This window comes from Mytilus galloprovincialis, chromosome 11 (genome assembly GCF_965363235.1).
Source record: "Mytilus galloprovincialis chromosome 11, xbMytGall1.hap1.1, whole genome shotgun sequence".
Taxonomy (NCBI): domain Eukaryota; kingdom Metazoa; phylum Mollusca; class Bivalvia; order Mytilida; family Mytilidae; genus Mytilus; species Mytilus galloprovincialis.
Window position 1 is genome coordinate 56,932,740 of NC_134848.1, and position 14,047 is coordinate 56,946,786.

Below are 14,047 nucleotides of genomic sequence, written 5' to 3' on the forward strand. Positions count from 1 at the left end.
AATTGATTACTAAGGGAAATTTTAACTTAATTATCTTTATGCATACGGGCCCTATTCTGTACGTACTTTAAGGGCATACGATACAGTTTTGATCCCGTATTTACAGTTTGATGAAAATTTCAATATAGGCTATTTTTTGCCTGATTAAATCAAATTTGTAATTAAAAATATACCTGCATGGGCTACTTTTTGAGTTAAATGGGGTCGAAATTTTGTATATTTGCTAAAAAATCGGATTTGTGGGCGTATTTTCCCTTTCGATAGATAGCCATAACTTTTTTGTTTTAAAAGATAAACACAAATTGTTTTTTGTTAAATAATATGTAATTTCTGTATTTTATAAGTATCCAAAATTTATGCATTTTTTATTCAGAAATAACTCATATTCATCAAATTGTCATGAATTGAGAAAAAAAAACCCGTATTTTTTTGGCTGTATATTTATCAATATTAAAAATTACACTATTTACAGTTTTATAAAATTTGGTCTACATAATCTCCTTGCAAAATGAAACAAAATGTCGTTTTAAAAAATAGGGGTCCATGCACTCGTTTTCAAATTAAATCAGTTTGAATGATAAAAATCAGTCGACAAGTGCATCTTTTTCCGATATGTCACAGTTTGACGTCGCGAAAATAACATTTTATGTTAGCAACGTCATTACCTCCCCTTTAACTGTAGCGTATGCCCTTAAAGGTACTTTGTATTTATTATTATAAATATTTGTAATAAGTTAAGTTGGAAAATAGTTAGAAGATTTTTAGTTGGAAAATAGTTGGAGAATGACAGAAAGATTACGCGAACTACGATCACGTGAAGGCATTAATTACAAGTCTTTAAATGTATATGGACTGCCAGCGGCGTTGAATATGATAGTTCCCTTGTAAGGATCTTAGACAAGGTGGTGGCAAAGGTTATGGATTCTGAAGAAGAACTAGAACAGTTACGCAAGCAGAACACTCAAGATAGTATACAGAAGAAGATAGATGAGGAGGAAGCAGTTTTGGAAAGACAATAGAAGAAGTAGAAAAAGGTGTTAAAGGCAATGAAAGATAACCATTCAGGTAGCTATAGATTGCTTACACTGAAGCTCGCTATTCATAGAGTCAGAAGATTTACAAAGAAGTAACATATTATTTGGATCGTCAGTAGGATATTTACAAGAAGGTATCGTATTGATTTCTTGAGTTTCGTCAGTCTTACACAAAGTATGTCAATTTGTGGGCCTGATTTATTACTATTCTAGTATTGCTTTATCTGTTGTTATTGTTAGGTTTTTTTTCGGTTTTTTTTCGGATTTTTTGTTTTGTTTCGCGTGTTATTTTTGTAGGGCTTGCAATTTTGTATACTCTTTGTCATGTATATGTATGAATTATTTGTTTAATGAATTAGTTCAATAATGTTTGGCCAAAATACAAGTTTTATTTATGTTGTTTTTTTATTCTGATCCTGAGATAATTATCTTTCTACAAATCATTTGAAAATCTCATTTACTCTTTTTTATCGTCCACTGCGTTTTTCATAACAAATGGGAAACGTACATTGTATTTACTCATTTAGTACTTTTTGTTCAAGGTTCCGTGTTGAAGGCCTTACTTATCTTATTGCTTTTTTTTATAAATGTTGACTTGGATGGAGAGTTGTATCATTTGCACTAAAACAACATCTTCTGATTTATATTTAGGTCATGCAATATTTAGTTTTTCAAAAGAGGGAAGGTCAAACTCATAGATTGAAAATAAACTGACAACGCCATGGCTAAAAATAAAAAGACAAACAGAAAAAAATAGTACAGAAGACACATCATAGAAAATTCTATAGACTAAGTAACACGGACCCCACCAGAAACTGGGGGTAATATCATGTGCTCCAGAAGAGTAAGCAGATGCTGCTCCACATGTGGCACCCTTCGTGTTGCCTATGTTATTACAAATCCGGTACAAAGTCGGTTTTGAAATATGTACTTATTGTAGACATCTGGGCGACTTGTTTTTGTAATTATTTGAAGCAAAATCAGAACAAACACTTTTCAAATGCTTTTCATCTCATTCAACCAAATGAACTTGCACTGAACATATAGCCAAAACTAGAAATTAAAAAAAACAACAGAAAATGGGGTATGTAAAGGCAACTGTAGTTTACCGCTGTTCAAAAGTCATAAATCGATTGAGAGAAAACAAATTCAGTTTACACATTGCCAATGTGACAACTCTCCACTAGAGACCAGATGAAACAGAAAATCAATCATTTGCCATGAAAACTTGTTCGTAATTTTTACATTTGTGTCATAATGTTGGAGTTATAAAGTGTTACATACAAATAGTTGTTTTTTGCATTAGGCAATGTATTACGTTTATATAATATCATTAAAGTACCAATGTGTCTGCACTGGATGCAGGTTTAATCTGTATTGAAACATTTATTCAGCTGATCATTTCCAATGTCTCAACGCTCTCAAATGTTTTCTGTAATTTTTCAATCATTTAAGCAATTTGGAAGATACACTTTATGCACATAACAACCTATCCTATTCTTTTCAAATATACAAACACGTTTTATATATACACATTTTTAATAATGAAATATTAGAGAAGATAACCCGTAAAATAGCTCCAATCGCCATGTATTGTTTCCGATCCTCGGCCTGGGTAATGACGAACTTTGACAACATCTCCCTTGTGCAGATATATTACGGCATTCATCGATCCTGCAATTGCTCCACCGCGTTGTGCATGCCCTTTCGATATTTCGCTGCTGTTCTTTACAATTTGAAGATGTACATTTGTACCTGTCTGTAGAAATGTACAGGCAAAGAAGTATATTCCATTAAAGGGTGCTGTGAAATGACCCGTGTGATGGTTATATGCTTTACCGATATTGGTTATCACGTGATCAAAAATTACAGTCTGTGTCGAACCAAGGGTTACATGTGGAGTCAATTTTGCATGAAAGGCAACTTTATTGGAAGGAATCGCTGAACCTGCTCTTTAAAAAAAATTAATGGTTGTATCTACTTCTGATGCATACATTTCTGATTCACATTAAGTCTAAATTAAAAAAAATAAAGATGCATAATTGTTAATGTATTACGATGTAAGTCTTCTTTTTTGAATTTTTGAAAAATAATGGATTAACGATGGTATTCATTTCTGATGCATACATGTCTTATTCACATCAAGTCTAAATTTTAAAAAAAATGCATACTTGTAAATGTATTTAGATGTAGGTCTTCTTTTATGAATTACAATTATATGATATCTACTCTACTCTTGAATTGTTTTTATATATTTCAGTGTTATTGGAATGTGTCTTATTATATATCTAAATTTACATAAAGTAATTTTAACAAAAGATTGTTTTGTTACACATTATTTAAAAAATTACAACTGGGAAATTTTATTGTAAAAACTTAAACTTGGTCAGTCTCTCAATAATCACATTTTCAATATTGTTTAGTGACCATATGCATAACTTTTTGTTTTACTTCTTTAAAACATTTAACTTACTCTCTCCAAGAAGTCTGTTGGTTCTCTGAAGAGTATCAATTGCTTCTAATAATGCTGCTTTTGCTTTACCTACAAAATGTACAATAAACTCATCATAGATACCAGGATTGACATTTTATATTTGCGTCAGACCTTCATTTTGTCTATAAAAATTTCACCAGTGACGCTCAAATCGAATAAATTTGAAAAGGCCAAATCAAGTACGAAGCAAGAGCTTTTATGACTATAATTCCGAAAATAAAATTCCACATCCCATCCAGCTAGAGGTTAGCTTTGATTTTTGTGAATACAATATAAAGAAACTTTATCTGTACTATTTATAATTAAGACCCGTTGCAAATAAAAACAATGTTTCAGAGCTATGACCATCAAAGATGAGTGCTGTAGCAGGAGGAAATTCCAATCGAACATGTTAGCATATCATTATGTTCAAATAGTGCGAAAATAATTAATCTTTAACGAGACAAACATCTTTCAAATCACATAAATATGTAATATAGAAGACTACGATTTTCCGATTAATAATTTAGGAAGAACTCATACGTTATATGTAAGATAAGATAAGAAAATTTATTTTAATTCGGGTTACATGAAATACTTCAAGCATAAGCTCTGTAAAGCTTTTTGTCGACATTAATAACAAAAACAACACATACAATATTTAGACATATAGGACAGATACAGCATACACAATATACAATATAATGACAGCTACATTATAAGCAAAGTTCATATATATAAATCAAGCACAAGCAGGTAAAGCACTAAACTAGATTATAAGCACATACACAGCAGACAAATAAATAAGATGAACTAGTTCTAAAAGTCAGGCCCATTGTCGTCATATTGACATGAAAAACACGTATATTTTTATTATGTAGAGACACGCAGCTTCGACTACTTACCAATTTTTCGGCAACAGTCATCTCCACCATAAACATATGTAATACTTATGCATTTAATAAACAATAGGCTAATAAATATGTACTTCATTTTTGCTTTAAAATTATTTCCGTATTAACAAACTGGTCAGTACAACATGAATCTGTAACCATTTGGTAATGTGTTATTTCATTACCTATCATATTATCACAGAAATTATCAGACACCATAATGATCATATTGCGTGCTAACAAATGAAAATAAACATAATACAAAACAAAAGTGCACGCTAGTTTTTTTAGATTGCAACATTTGTTGAACAGATTTTGTATGCTGTATATGTCAGATAGTCAAAGGTAAATTAACAAGACACAAATTATAATTATATGGTGCCCTGTATCTGCCATGGACATCAATCTGAGTTGACATAATTAATCTTTATAAGTCAACAAAAATCAGATATTTTGACCACTTATCAGGATTCTATCTCCACAAGTCATTATTTTTTTTTTCACAATTTAGCTAGGTCATTGGTGAAAAAAATAATCAGTTATTTATCGTATACCGTATTTATGCTAAATAAAGAATAGTCGTGATAGAAGTTTAATGTATTCTTCGTATTTGGCTGATAGACATCCGGTCGTATCAAATTCAAATACTTTTTCAGACTTATCTTCATTGAAAGCAGGTGTACATCAAGGGTCAGTTTTATGTCCTATATTATTCTTAATATTTATTAATGGTTTGCCTTTATGTAACCCTAATCATAATACAGATCTTTTTGCTGATGATAGCACTATTTTCGTAATTGGAAACGTCATAAGGTATATAACTCAATTTGGTGAAAATATTTGTCGTTGGGTTGATGAAAACAAGATGTTAGTTAATGTTTCCAAAACTAAGACAATGTGAATAGGTTTGAAATAAAAAAATTCTATCATGTGCAATGACACATTAAATATATCCATTAATACCCAACAAATTAATGATTTCACTGTGAAAAGGTCCTTTGTATGTTTGTTGATACCACTTATGGTATGATAAAATAAATCATATTATCTATAAAGTTAATTCTTAATAGTAAACAATCGTAAAATACTCGACTTTCATCATTGGATAATTTTATTGTCCCTAAATCAAATACAGAATTATACAAATCAAGTTTTTCTTTTAGTGGTCCAAAAGTGTAGAATTCACTATCCAGTGAAATTAAAGAATCAAAAGTAAATCTGCATTCAAATACTCTTTCAAGTCAATGTAAAGTGTGAAATTTATAGGTTAAGAAACAATGTATACTATAGGTGTTTTATGTTGCTGTTATATTTTGTTAATCTTCATCTATTGTTTACATGTGTGTAATAGTAGATAAATTATGTTTTATTCATATAGTTGTTATTGTATGTAGAGAGCTTTATATAAAATTTGTTTCATCCAATTTTTTTTTTATAAATATTATTATCATTATTATTATCGCGATATGGGTATTGCGAGTAATAGGATACACTATCATGGATTGTTGAGATTTATCTCGAGTTTTTTTCGAAATTTGAATTCAAGGTAGTTCTATTTGTTTAAAAACATGAAACTTCTATCATTACTATTATTTATGACGAAAAAACCATGATAACCGGTTTATTATCTCGACCAGTTAGAAAACATTTCAAGAACAATTCTGAAAATAGTTCATGACTTGACGAGATACAACAGAAGTTGTCAAAATACCAATCCTGTGTTAACTCACTGAGAAAAATCATGTTAACCCAATATTATCTCGATGGCAGAAATTGACTTCCATAACAATCATAGTGTGGCTTTGAAAAAAAAACATTGAATCATGCTGCACTCCTCAGTTGTATGTATTTTCGCATTTTGGCCCGTACACATTGTATAATGTAAAATGTACTGTGCAGTAAATTCATGTTGGATAGCTGAAAATGTATATAGCCCTGAAAATGGGTTAAGATTAACATCCTTATTGTTCAACATAAATGTATGTATTATTGGCTGTTTCTGTATTGCAGTCTTCATTTGTAAATCCATACAATACATTGAAGGACGTACGGTAACCTAACCATGTTAACTTCCGTGTCATTTGGTCTCTGAAAGATAGTCGGCTAATTCGCAATCAAAAATTATCTTCTGTTTTTATATTGATATTACATAGTATGGTTTCGAATTGACTTGATACAGTTTTGTCATTACTTGAAATATTACGAAATAACTAAACCACATCATGTAATGAAACAACTACATTACATTATGTCACATACACATCAAGTTATGTTAAAACCACATTGCCTAATGACATAACCACATTAAATAATGGTGAAACCACATCGAGTAATGGCAGAACCATATTAAGGAATGACAGAACCATATTAAGTAATGACAAAACTATATTAATTCAATACGAAACCATATCATGTAATATCAAAATATCAATATGTAATGACTATTCCATATTGAGTTATATATCAAAACATTATTACGCAATTCCAAAATCATATTATGTAAAGAAAAACTATCATCAAGTAATAATAGAACAGCATATCGTAATATCAGAGTTCCACATAAGACAGCTGTGGCGGTCCATACACGTGGTTGTCCAACATGCCGATGAAGATGTAAGTTATATATGATAGTAAACAAATGTTTCTCTTACAAATCACGATGTATTGTTTAATGTGTACATGTCATACTGCTTTAGAGTACTGGATTGGAATAGTACTATACCCTTATTCTTATTCTTAGTCCGTATGTAAAGTTATAGGTATAAAATAATGCGATACCAAAACTACTTGTATGCACACATTTATTCTTCGTAAGTGCTCCTAGAAATCATAGCAGTTACCCAATATTAGCAAGTGTTGTAAAATTATGACAAAAGGGGCAAGCGAAACAGCTTAAACAATCTAAAATTTGCAACATGTTTGCACTAGTATGTCATTTGCTCTTAATATGATGAATTTGGTATTCACCCTCAGCATATATGTGGTGCATGCAGGGCAGACATATTTTGACCCCGTTTAACCGTTAGTTTTCTCAATTGAATCGTGTATACATGTTTTTTCTCATGTCAGGGCCTTTAATAACCGATTTAAGGTATGCGTTTTGCCATTTGTTGAACGCAGTATGGTGTCCCAAAATTACGTACATCTGCTTCATTAGAGCTTTAGTGGGCAGTTGTCTCATTGGCAATCATACTACATTTTCTTATTTTTATATTGAAACATGTATTTTTAGAATGTCATTTGATATTACTATTACTATGGTTGCATGCATAAACGTGTTATTCGCCACAAAATTTTTTTTTGTAATTGGTGAACACGGTTATGTTAAAAGTATAATTCGCCTCCTCATTTATGGTGTTAAGTTTGAAACGTATGTTTCATAGTGTGTCTTTCGCCTCGTTATATGTTTAAAATAAATACATGTTTGTTTTAGCGTATTTTGTTCCCCCTATTATGACAATATGGTCGAAACGTGTTAGTTAATGTGTTTCACTTTTCTCAGTTTGTAATATATTAAACTAGTATGCCTTAATGTGTCAATTGTTCTCATTGTGGTAAGATCATAAATATACGATTATAACGTGTAAGTTTATACGTATGTCGTTTTTCACATTGTGTAAATATGGTCGGAACGTGTATGTCAAAGTGTGTCATTTGCCTTATTATTTATGATTATTTAGTTTGAAACGTGCATACCATACTATGTCATTCGCCTTATTATTGTAGTTTGGTCCGGACATGTATGTTTTAGTGTGTCATTTGTTCTCATTATTGTTATATGCAGTCAGGGTTCTACTTCGTCAAAATTATCTCCCCATTACGCCAGTTCATTTTCACAATCGTATAAATGGAAGCCATATTAGGGATGACGCGCTGCCAATTTTCCTCTTGGAAACCGATAAATTTATCCACATTGCACCATTACGATATTTATATGTCAATTGTATTTTAAAAGACAAATGTATCAACTAGCAAATGAGCATCAGTTCATGATCTTGTCTGCATTGATACAACTTAAAACTATTGTCTGATCGGTTGTGAGGTGGAATTTTCAAAAATTCCTAAAAATTAAAAAAAAAATCTAATTAATTATTGTGTGGACTAGATTTTTTTAGTGGTTGAAAACTATAAACCCTAGTTATCACACATAAAAAAAAATAATTTTTCGAAGATATGCATTTTCATCATCCTACTTGAAAGACTGTCGTCAAGTACTTTTAGTTAAAAAAAAATAGCTATTCGAACACACGTACTCTGTTTTTGTGATTCATTAGATAGGTACAAAATATATTTCACTTGACCCATATATTTCATCTTTTAGCACTGTGATTTTTTTATGTTATAAAGTCAACCTGTAGCTTTGATATATAAAAGTAATAGAATCTTAAGCGTGACGATGTATGAAATATTCTTGCTTTGTACGATATCAAGACAAAATGTTCAACTCAAACACGCCCTAACATAAAAGGTGCACTCGATTTTCTCTTTTCGATACAATTGTTAACCTTTTTTTGGAATGTTTTCTTGAGTCACATAATGGAAGGGCAAACACGAAAATTACTGAACTCATTGATTAATATGTTTTCCGTCCGTGGTAATTTTTTTTAAATCAGAGGTTATGCAATTTCTACATCCAACTTGAAAGATACCCATGTCGTCGACTTGATATCTAATTGTTCTGCTTAACTTTGTTATCGATAAATTGAAAACTTATGCAAATGGTGTTTTTAAAATAAAACACAATGTAATTGAGAAGAAAATTGTTATTTTATTTGTTTTTATTAACTTTTAAAATTTTTGTCACTATAGTAAACATTACAGTAAGCATTTATCGCCTTCTCTAACAAAGAGCTTCGATTCTTTTGTTCTATTTCAACCGGGTTTCCGACTGTATGGTTGAAACATAAGTGACATTCAATCTTAGCAAACATGTGGTGAATGAAGCTGCACGGAATATATTTTCCCTTTCATAAACATGATCTCAATATGATTTCACCTAATTTGTATTACTATTAGATTGAAATATGAAAAACTCGCATGCACAACGATGCAATTAATACAGATTGACATGGCTATGTTTTCTTAGAGTCCCTCTATCAGGTGTACGCAATTGCAAATATTTTTCATTCGTGTGGGCTTATATTCTTCAATGTTTTTTTAGTAGTAGGATATCCAAGAAATTAGAGGTCAGACATAGGATATCCTATAATTAAAAATCCAGAATGTGATAGAGACCGAGAGTCAAGAGTGTTCAATCCAAATTTTGATTGAATATCATCACTGAACATTTAATGTGCATGATCACTAGTCGGTTTACATAATTGTTTTTGTACATACTGGATCTGGAAACTCTATAACACACCTCAGTATATGTTGTACTGGAAGTCTTAATGTATCAGAATAAGGGACCTTCAAATTTGGTATTTGTTTAAATTCGTGTTTGTCCATCCTATTTTATGCTGTGAAGTGTATGGTTTTGGGCCATTTTTTATTGTGTCGTATTTCTTCCTTCTTTTTAGCCATAATGGAATGTGTCTGTTTTTATTTTGCTTTTGATTATTAGCATTGGTATATTTTATTTCTCCTTCTTTTGCTTAAGAAACCGATATCGATATTGGAATGTCAGTGTCAGCTGGAATGTGAAGCTGCTGAAGGTTACTTAACGATATTTGCTGTGTCTACAGCACTCCTTGATACTATCGATTATAGTCACATATGAAATATCTCTCTGAATCAGCATCATTACTATATGAACATGGGTACATTTTCAATAACATATTTGCATATCTGTGTTCAAACTTCACAAATGTCAATAGATTTTCTAAACATTAACAGACAAAAAAGGAAATATGCTGTTTCATTTACCGATATAACAACGTAACGACAAATAAATACCACGCACCTACATTTTCGTTACTTATTGTTTTTTTCCCATTTTTTTACACTGCTTTTCCTCATAGTCCTTTTTACGGTCTAGCTTGTATGATGTAAGGTTCCCAAAGAAGAAGAAAATTTACGCAAACTTTTAATAAATTCTTTTAAACGGGCACTAGCAGTCAAATTTATGTTCACCGATTTGACTCAAATTATAAAATTTGATTTTACACCAATGTGAAACATTTATCAAAATTATAAAAAATCTACAACAAACCATTTACATGGCATGAGCTCGAGAATAAGAAGTTCCTTTGATGTATATTTTAGTATCTGTATTACAATATTTTTCTTGTAGATTACACTATCATGTTTCAAGTGCAATGTTGACATTCCTTTCATTAAAAAAATTATACACCATAAATCCATGCAATATCAATCTCTAGCTAGGGGTTAACTCAATGTGCACATGAATACGGATTTAATGAGGTTGAGATTTTCACTTGCAAGTGAATAAAACATTATCAATGTTTCTATAACTAAACTGGCTACTAAAAGCAAATTATAACTTCATAATTTAATTTTAATTATTGATTGATCCTAAAAAAAAATATAGTTTATATTTTTTAATAATCTCGTACCTAGTGACCCTAAAGATACACATATTTTGTAGGTTGTTAGTTTTACTGTAGAATCACATTATAGAAAATCACAGTTATGTTGTCCAAACTTTAAAATGAGATATCATCAATGTAATTAAAGGCAACAGTAGTATACCGCTGTTCGAAACTCATAAATCGATAGAAAATAACAAATCCGTGTAACAAACTAAAAGTGAGGGAAACGCATTAACGTGCATTGATCTTGTGAATAAACTTATTGTTAAAGATTAGTGAAATAATAACAACGTAGTAAAAATCGGTGAATTTTTAATCATTTCAAACATTTATTTCGCTTTTGATAGATTAAAACATATCGGAATACATATGTGTTCATTTATTAATAGTTATCATTTGGTACCATGTCGATACTGGTAACGTGTAGTTTGACATTTTATAACGTCATGTGTTTCTAAGTATGATTATGAAGTTTTGATACTAAATCCGAAAGATGTGTACTGATTGATTCTATAATCTAAATTGGATAGTATATATTAGATTGTCTGTTTTTCTCGTTTGAATTATTTCACATTTTCCTTGTTGAAATACTTTACAGCAGGTATGTTTTGTTTTTAAGGATATTCATGACCTATACATATACAATATAGTAGGAAGATGTGATATGATTGCAAACAAGGTAACTATCTACAAAAGGTATAATGATGTGGATGTATGCAATCAAAGGAAACCATAAAGCCTTCAGCAATCGAAAAACACGCATACCATATACATTGTATAGTCGGCTAGAAAAGGCCCCATCATTAAAATATGAGACAATTATATTGAAAGAAAACAAACGCTTTTACTTATAAGAAAATAATTCACGGAAAACAAATATGACAGACATGAATCAGCACAAATGATATGGAGTTAAACATATTTGAAGCGCTATTTCTCACCCAACCTGCCAAAGTGTAATAACAATTAAACATAAGAACAAACTATCAAAAACAGTTTGAAATGGCTTAACTCATCAGATCGGTGCAGAGTAGTAAACATGTAAAAATACCCATTCATTATAGCTTGCTGTTCGGTGTGAGACATGCCTCTGTGTTGAAGGCAATTCTCTGACCTGTAATTGTGATATATTTTACACATTTTGACTTGGACAGAGAGTTGTCTCATTGGAATTCTACAGACCAGACATGGTTGTGTTTTTAAACATTCCTTAACCCAACAAAAACACAAATAACATATCTAATAGCATTCGCAGATACGGACCACTAGTTAAACGCAAATAACAACTAAATAATAAGATTTATCTACATGTAAGACTAAAACATTCAACATGCAATGATTGGTTTTTTTTTATATCTTTTGAGCTCCTTTTGAAAGGATAGTTATCCTATCAACAAAAATTCTGCCTTCTTCTCATATTTTGAATACCCAATAACAGTCAACAAAATCATATTAGTGTCTTAAAATTATTCGATAACTGAAATATACAATGTAAAAACAAATCTAAAATCCCAATTTGAAAAACGGAATCTTTATAACAATGTGTTTTCTGTAACATGTATATCATGATTTTGTTTTTAAGATATGATTTATCAGTTTCATGCTGTGGTGGTTAATGTTATCTTTTGTATGTTGCATTCAAAGTCAATCAGTTCTTTTATTCACCGTTGTTTTTATAGCTATGCATTCTAATGAAGTACGTATAAAAATGTATAAAGTTTTTTAAAGCGATATGATCTCGCCAGAAAACTTTGTTTGTGTTTAAAGGAAATGAAAAGATTCAATAAGCTGTCTAACTGTGAAGCTGTCAAGTGTTTTTATTTTCAAAGAGCGTTTCTGAGAAACCCTTAAGACACAAATCTTTGAATTCTATAAAATACGCAAAAGTACTTTTATATACAAATTTTTAATAAAGAAATATTAAAGAAGATAACCCGTAAAGAAGCTCCAACCGCCACTTATAGTTTCCGATCCTCGGCCTGGATAATGACGCACTTTGACAACATCTCCCTTGTGCAGATATATTACGGCATTCATCGATCCTGCAATTCCTCCACCACTTCGTGCATACCCTTTCGATATATCGCTACTGTTCTGTACAATTTGAAGATGTAAAGATCCTCCTGTCTGTAGAAATGTACAGGCAAAGACGTATATTCCATTTAAAGTAGCAGTGAAATGACCAGTATGCTTGTTATATGCTTTACCGATATTGGTTATAACGTGGTCAAAAATAACTGTCTGTGTCGAACCAAGGTTTACATCCGGGGTCAATCTAGCATGGAACGCAATTTTACTGGAAGGTATCGGGGTGCCTGTTGTTGAAAAAACAGTCAATAAAAAATTGTATTTACCTCTATGGAATAACTTACTTATTCAGATCAAGTTTTAATCAGGTGAGTTAATTTGTCATAAAATGAGCAACACGACGAGTGCAACATGTGGATTAGAATTTGTGGGGTTCTTGCTGCTCAATCTTAAGTTTTCTATGTTGTGTTTTGTATACATAATATTTGTTATATCAACATTTTCTTTTTTGTATACCATGTTTTCATATATTTCTATCTTATTGCTTTCCTATATTTCCAAAAACGTTTACTAAATTAAACAATATATTCTGTTGAAAAACAGATGAATAAAACCTCACTGAGAAATATTATTTGAACAACTGTAAGTCGTACAGTCTCCCCCAAAAAAATACGTTATATTGGTTAATCGCTATATACAGTGTGTACATTTGTTTCTTTAAAAAAAAAATTCATGTTACAACTTACTGTCGCCAAGAAGTTTGTTGATATTCCACAGAGTATCAATCGCTTCTAGTAATGCCGCCTTAGCTTTACCTAAAATATGGTTATTGTGAGTTTTAATATGTCGCATTTAAATTAAAACACTACACGAAAATGACAATGTTTCAGAGCTATCAAAGACAAGTGTTGTAGTAGTTATAAATGCAATCATACAAAACATCGTTCTAAAAAAGCATAATGTCAAAAGAGTAAGTAAAACCAAAAAAAAAAAAAAACAAACACATTTGATGTGATGAATTTCTTGCTTAACTAGTGATCTTATAAATTTAAAGCTTTATTTCTGTACAAGAACACGTACGTTTGGATCACATAGAATATCGTGCAAATCAACATTGAAACACTAATA

The 14,047-nt window shown here is 30.8% G+C and overlaps 2 protein-coding genes across 2 annotated transcripts; both read right to left on the reverse strand.

Annotated features, from left to right (window-relative positions):
- Window positions 1-2,571: 2,571 nt before the first annotated feature.
- On the reverse strand, window positions 2,572-4,545 carry LOC143052432 (heavy metal-binding protein HIP-like). The gene is made up of 3 exons (XM_076225465.1): window positions 4,413-4,545; window positions 3,508-3,576; window positions 2,572-2,984 (listed from the first exon to the last, which is right to left on the reverse strand). Exons 1-3 carry the CDS (start codon window positions 4,498-4,500, stop codon window positions 2,587-2,589), a joined length of 555 nt encoding a protein of 184 aa, XP_076081580.1. The 5' UTR covers window positions 4,501-4,545; the 3' UTR covers window positions 2,572-2,586.
- Window positions 4,546-12,811: 8,266 nt separating this feature from the next.
- Window positions 12,812-13,771, reverse strand: LOC143050833 (complement C1q subcomponent subunit B-like). Its single transcript, XM_076223942.1, has 2 exons — window positions 13,666-13,771; window positions 12,812-13,206 (listed from the first exon to the last, which is right to left on the reverse strand). The coding sequence occupies exons 1-2, from the start codon at window positions 13,769-13,771 to the stop codon at window positions 12,812-12,814; spliced, it is 501 nt and encodes a 166-aa protein (XP_076080057.1).
- Between the last annotated feature and the right edge of the window lie 276 nt (window positions 13,772-14,047).